The 6,654-nt window shown below is 45.4% G+C and overlaps 1 protein-coding gene across 1 annotated transcript in view; it reads right to left on the minus strand.

The window, feature by feature from the left end:
- The window catches only part of LOC121300269 (beta-adrenergic receptor kinase 2-like), a 10,960-nt gene extending 7,074 nt beyond the window's left edge, over positions 1 to 3,886 (minus strand). Inside the window, exon 1 of the mRNA XM_041228771.1 lies at positions 3,850 to 3,886. Coding sequence (XP_041084705.1) covers positions 3,850 to 3,886 — 37 coding nt within the window. The remainder of the gene's footprint in view (positions 1 to 3,849) is intronic.
- Between the last annotated feature and the right edge of the window lie 2,768 nt (positions 3,887 to 6,654).

Raw genomic sequence — 6,654 nt, forward strand, 5'->3', positions numbered from 1 at the left:
TGCTGGTCACTGCTGTTAACATATCACTTCTACACTAGAATTCATATGCAGGGAAGATTTAAAAATAACATTTAATAGTGAAATGGAACATTTGAAAACATTAACTCAAATCAGTATTCCAACAACAACAACCACATGCTTTGAAAGGCAGTGTAGTCAGAATGTTTCCAAAACCATTTCCAATCCAAATCAAACATGCAATAAATCCAATAGCTCTGGCCCGGCTCCCTCGGGGCTGGAAATCACACCTGAAGAAGATCCTTGCCATCGTGCTGCAGTCACACATAGCTGTCAGGTCTCATGCTTTATAGCATCAGTTGTTTCAGAAAGAAAGCGAAGACCCCTTTTGCATTGCAGAGGCATGAGAAGCTCCAGGTTTTACTGTAAGCTTTATCAGATACCTTTACGGGGCTTGCAGAATCAGAACCTGGAAGAGCTCACGCTGCTTTCTAGACTGCTCACCAGGTATTAGTTCAGACACTCTTGTGCCAGCGATCCATCAGATGGATGGTATTTTCATGTTCCCAGGCACTAAACCACAAGGACAGGTATTTTTACTGTACACTTCACCTGTATCTGTTGCTTCAAGCCTCAGTATTGCTAAGAGAAGACTTTCACTCATTGTATCGTAGAAAAGGAAAAAAAAAAAGAAAACCTGGCCCACTACCTTCCACACTGCAGCCCAGCACACTAACCACTGAGCTACTCAAAACCCAAAGCAACTCCAGACTTTCTCAAATAACTGAGATACTCAAATCCACAGGCTTCCAGCACTGATGTGCACAATGTACACACCAGCAGTCTGCTGCTAAGCTTGCATGCAGAGCATTATTCAGTGCATCCAGCAAGTTAGCCTTCACAGCGGGAAGGCAGCTCATAGTCAGGCTTAATAAAAGACAGAAGATGACTAAATCCTTGTCCTTCCACAAGTCAAACTGGTAAACAGCCCATCACAATCATCTCTGCTACTAGATCAGATACTCTTCTGTGACTGGCTAAAGATGAAATCACAGTGGACCAGAGGAGGGGTGGAGGAAGTCAAAATAACAATTTATTGAGGAGGGGAAAGAGGGGGAACATGTACAATTAAAATGCAAAACGAAAATATTTTTACATTCCGTTTAAACTCATCCAGCCTAAGACTCAATCAATTTCAGTTTTTTTTTTTTTTGTGCCACAAACTGAACGCAACCGTTGAGAATGCTCAAGGGAGGAAACCGTCACAGCTCTGGGTGTGCAGGTATCAAACTAAACCAGAGCCGACACACACCAACACACCTGGGGACTCTGCAGTTTGCACATATGCAGGTCACACACTCTCCCTCCCCCTATACACACGCCCGCCGTGAAGGGAAAGGGGAAATTCAGAGTTCAATTCCTAACTTATTCATGATCTGCTTATTGCATGAATCTTATTTCTCAAAATGCTCCCCTGCCGCACCTCAGAGATAGAACTGCTGCAAGACAGTCATTAGTAAATTCAATGAAAAATAAAGAGAGAGTGATGCAGCACCCACTGTATGGTTAGATATACTGTAAAGAGAGAAAGAGATTTCTGCACTACACTTTGCAACCATTAAAACATGAACCAGCTTGGACAAAACTGCCACACCCACCAGTCCTGCCCCCACTGGAAGCAGCACAGGTCCAGACAAGTGTTTTGCCAGCATAGGGTTTCAAGTCTACAGCAACAAGGGCCCCATATCAATTGCACAATGGATGCAGTGTAGCAGTTTATAAACAGTGCCGGGCAAGCTGCCAAGGTTACACTATCGTTTATAAGCTCGCTCCGTGCAATGCCTTGAGAGAGCAGGACACAGCCAAACGGATCAGGCTCAGTGTAGGGTTGTGTGTCTGAGCATTACTTACTACATGAACACGGACTGCCAGTGTGAGCGTGTGTCTGTGTAAGCATCATGAGTCTTTCAGAGCCGAGGTCAGATAGCCGCTCGCTCCCCTAGCTCCCTGCTCTTACTCTCTGCTCTCCAGACTGATTCTGCGCAAGGCAGCAAGCAGGACTTCCTCAAGTGGAGTCTGGGCCTCCTGGGGCTGAGCTGTGCATTCGGTTTTGGGAGAAAACAGGAAATCAGCCAAACGTCCATTTTATTTTTTCTTTGCGGATCGCATAATCGTTAAGACTGGGAGCTGAATCGCAGCTAATGATCCCAGACTCTCGATGGAGAAGAGAGTGTCCACTCTCAAAGAAGAAGAGCAAGGGTTCAGCGCGATTCATACAGCATTAGCATACAACTAGCTTTGTGTTCCTCAGCCTAACGATGCAAACTCTGAACCTTTAAATGAGCCAAACCCTATGAATGTAGGCTTATTTGTTTACCGAGAAAGGGGAACAAACTTCTACTGACAAGCCGGAAAACAGAAATGTTTGCAATCCTGTAAGAGCCGCATGTGAATAGCAAGCAAAATGCCAACAGCAAGCTTGTGTGCTGTTTAAGGACTGAATCCTGAGACATGTGTTGCTGTGAGAAGTGGCTCATCATGATTAATAGCTCAGTTCTGCTGCTCCAGCACCCTGGATGCTCAATGTGAGGGACACTGTAAACACTTCTATTGTGCTGTTTTGTAAGGTACTGTGTGATGTTGTTTTGAATTATGCAGTACCTTATTGTATTATGCAGTGCTGTATTGTACTGTTTACTAGGCTGGGTGAAGCCCCCAGGCCCTTATACTGTGCAGCAGCTGCGAAGCTACTGGTTTGAACCCCTGGGGTACACCCTCTCTGCACCAGCTCAACAAGCGGGTCACTAACCCTCTCCCTGCAGCGCTGGCACGCTTTAACAAACTGCTGCATGCCAGTCTGACCTACAAGCTGTGCCAGGCAAGGTCATCTCAGAGAGTGGGATACAGACCTGTGATGGACACCTTCTCGCTTGTTCTTTCTTCTAATATATTCAACAGAAATGGTGAAGAGCTGCATCATGGAACATAGTTAACAAAAAGACTAGTCCATCTTCCCTCACTGCCCCTTGACAGCAAGCTGATTTTCTTATATGTTCTTTACAGGTAATACACAGCATGCACCAAAGTAACAGCAGTAACACCAAACTATTATCTCGTCAAATTATTTCACAAACACCTCAACTACAAGTTTTCCCCAAAGTCTTATTTTGTTTCAATACCAGCTCGGTACAGTGCATGCTTTGTAACCCTTGTCAAGATAAAACAGTGTTTCCTCAATACGCTATCTCACTGCCGCTGGAGTCCTCCTGCTGAACTGTCTGGGACACTTTCATCTTCTGAGTTTTGTTTTTAAGTAGACAAAACACTGTTGTGGCGTGGGGTTTGTTACACAGGGTGAATTAACTCTTGAATCTCTAATAAAAGCATGATAATAACAATAATAATCTTCAAGTCAGTATAACCACACAACAAAAAGGAAAAACTTGTTTGAATTGAGGAAGCTGAACAACAGATAAGGGTAGATAAGCCCATCGAATGATATTTTTTTGCACTATAAACAACCCTGCATTCTCAGCTGCATTCCACGTGCCGTGTGAAGGCTGCAGTAAACGGCTTCAATTAACAGCGAGAGCGTGGTTTAACTGCACAGCTCCCTGCAGCACCAGGGCCCCGCGCTGAAAGGAAACGGCAGGAGTGGCAAGACAGTTTAGTTAAGCAGACTACAACAGAAAGACATCTAAAAAGGTGCGAGATTTACGTGGGGCGGAAAAAAAAAACCCCTAATGCTGCAGAGAAAATGTCAGGCCAAGTTACTGTGCTGCTGCACACGGTACCGAAGGGCATGGATGATACAGCAGGTAAAGAACACAAGCCCTTGAGAACATTTCATACTGGTGTGAGGCACACTATTGTACAGCTTAACTCACTCACCACCGCCGATCACTTCACTGGTCCCAGTCTTGGGCATGCCCTTATATTCATATAAACAAATGCAATGATTTAAGTGCAGTTAGACATCCGAGGGGAAATGGGGTAATAGTCTGTTCTCTTTTTTTCTGCTGTCCAGGACGCTTCATGAGACAGCTGTTAATGTGCTTGGCTGTGTGAATTTCTATTGTTTCTGAAGCGTACTGTTAACATCTGATAGGCCTGCTGTCTCACCTGTGAGAAACACTCAAAACAAACAATGACATGCAGAAATACATAACCAAGTATCCTAACATGGAAGGGAAGGTGGGGTCTTCATGGGCCCCTAAAGATCAGAATGCACAGTCACTGCGACACACACACACACACAGTGTTCTCACTGATAACAGCCTGCTAGAGCACAACAAGGCAGGAAGTGGTGAGAAGAAAGAGCGGGGAATGCTGGATAGCATGCTTGCTTATTCTGCTGAGGACTCAAATTCACTTCTCCCTTCATTGTGTACAGTGTTCAAGAGCCAGCGAGCCCCGAGGCACTGCAGAGGCAGAGCAGCTACAAGCTTTACACCACTTTCACAAGAGCCAGAGCACTGAGCCAGTCAAACCACTGCTTCCCACACTGCAGCCCAGCACTAACCACTGAGCTACTCAAACCCACTGCCTTCCACACTGGAGCCCAGCACTGTAACCACTGAGCTACTCAAACCCACTGCCTTCCACACTGCAGCCCAGCACTCTAACCACTGAGCTACTCAAACCCACTGCCTTCCACACTGCAGCCCAGGACTCTGCTGACTTTCTTCAGCGCCAGTCAATGTTCCAGTACAGGCACAGAGCTGCATACACACTGGCCCTCCACTAATCAATCTATATCATGCAAACTGGAAGTGTGATTTCCTCAGGGGAATTTGTTATGAAATGAAGCTGCACAATCCCCTTGAAGTGCAGAGCCTGGGTAAGGTAAGGGGAGGGGAATGGGAGGAGCGGAGTGAGTAACTGAATTGATTGGTCAATTATTTATATCACTCCAGTGCCAATTAAAACAATGCAGTGAAAGAGCCCCCCAGGTACCCAGATGACGACCGCAGGATAACTGTCCCCAGGCAGCTTTCAGAGTCTCAGGAACGGGGCTTCTAATTACCGTACCTCTCCTACCGCATGGTTCTGAACACAGTGCTTCTTCACAGACTGTAGCCTTAGCTCACTGGTTAGAATGCAATTCAGAGGGGCTTGAATATTCCCCAGTTTTAAAGCTTTTTTTCCATTTTTGCAGCGACAGCTTTTAAGCGCCCCCTCAGACACCCCTGTTAATTTGAGCTATCCATCAGCACTGATGTTTGACTCTGTGCCGGAACAACCCTTTTGCCTTCCCACGAGCCTGGGCAATAAGGCATTCCCCTTCCCAGAGCAGCTCTTTCCAGCTGCAGCCGCAGCTCATCAGAAAGCAGCCTTCGAGGTGAAACGTGACAAAGAAGATTGCAGCTATTCATTTCTCAGGATGAAACTCTTAACTGAAGCTGTGGGGCCCACACTGCAGCCCTTCCTGAGCCAGTGGACCAGAGTAACGTGCTGTACTGCTTAGTGCTGCCTGGAAAGAACGGACTGGGACTGTTTGGATTGGACTACATTGTATTGGAAGGTGCATTTATTTACATAGAGCGGGGGTGTCCAATCACGGCCCTGGAGGGCCATTCCACTCCAGGTTTAACAAGTACAATTACATAATTAACCACTTTAGGGTCTGCGTGGAGGTTTAATTGGTTCAATGAAACAGTTTAGATCAGGGTTGGAACAAAGACCTGGACTGGAAAAAACAGCTTTGGCCGCCCTTGACATAGAGCCTATCAATACAGGAAGTCAAACCACTTCCTTTACAAATGGTATCCGAGCAGATTTCTCAAACACCAGAAAGACAGCTTTTTAAATACTAGCGTGAAAATAATGAAATAACAGGAGGACACAAAACAACGCTATCGTGCTCTCACTGAGAAAATACAAATCTGAAAAAGACGGAGCAATGTGTGTGCAAGGTTCCTTTTAGATTCATTTGTTTATATCCGTCCTGCTTCCATTCAAGCACCGACTCTTAAAAGAAAGTATCCATGGCAACAGCCGTTGTCAAGCAACACAAAACATCAATTGGCACTTCTAAGGTTGACCAAGGTCAGCTGTAGATTAACACACATGTATCCAAACATGGACAAGAATACACAAGCACACACACACACACACAACCCAGCCCATGCAGCAGTCTAGATGCATACAATGTGAAGAGGCTTATATAAAGACAAGGTTGAATGTTCTCGAACAAAGTATTGTTCGGGCATTCAAACCCAGCCCTGCATTGCAAGCAGCTGCCCTCTTGAGGACTCATTCTGTGAAACTGCACGCACTTATCCCAAGAGCAGCAACAATTCAAACCGAAATCTCTAGAGAAAGAATGAGAAGTGTCATACCACTTCCTTTGGTCCTTATGGTGCCAATGCAGACGAAAGCAGTGCAAAGAATTAAACGGCACGCCCCTACAGCAGTGCTGACATTCTGACTTGATCCAGCCCACAGTTTCACTTATAAACAGCATTTCAAAGTTATTTGCCACGCGGATCGTTACTATTTTACAGCTGATTTTGGTTCTGAATTTATACTTTTCTTCGATCGCCGAGTTCACTTGCTAAGTCTTTGTTCCACTGTAACCCGCTTTTTCCAAAAGAAAACCGGCAAAAAAGATTTTTGAGAAAGTGCTGTTAATGTTTCAAAGCTGGTAGGAACTCACTGGAGAGTACCAACATTGGGAGCTGTGTAATAGTCTAG

The sequence above is a fragment of the Polyodon spathula genome, chromosome 25 (assembly GCF_017654505.1).
Source record: "Polyodon spathula isolate WHYD16114869_AA chromosome 25, ASM1765450v1, whole genome shotgun sequence".
Lineage (NCBI taxonomy): Eukaryota > Metazoa > Chordata > Actinopteri > Acipenseriformes > Polyodontidae > Polyodon > Polyodon spathula.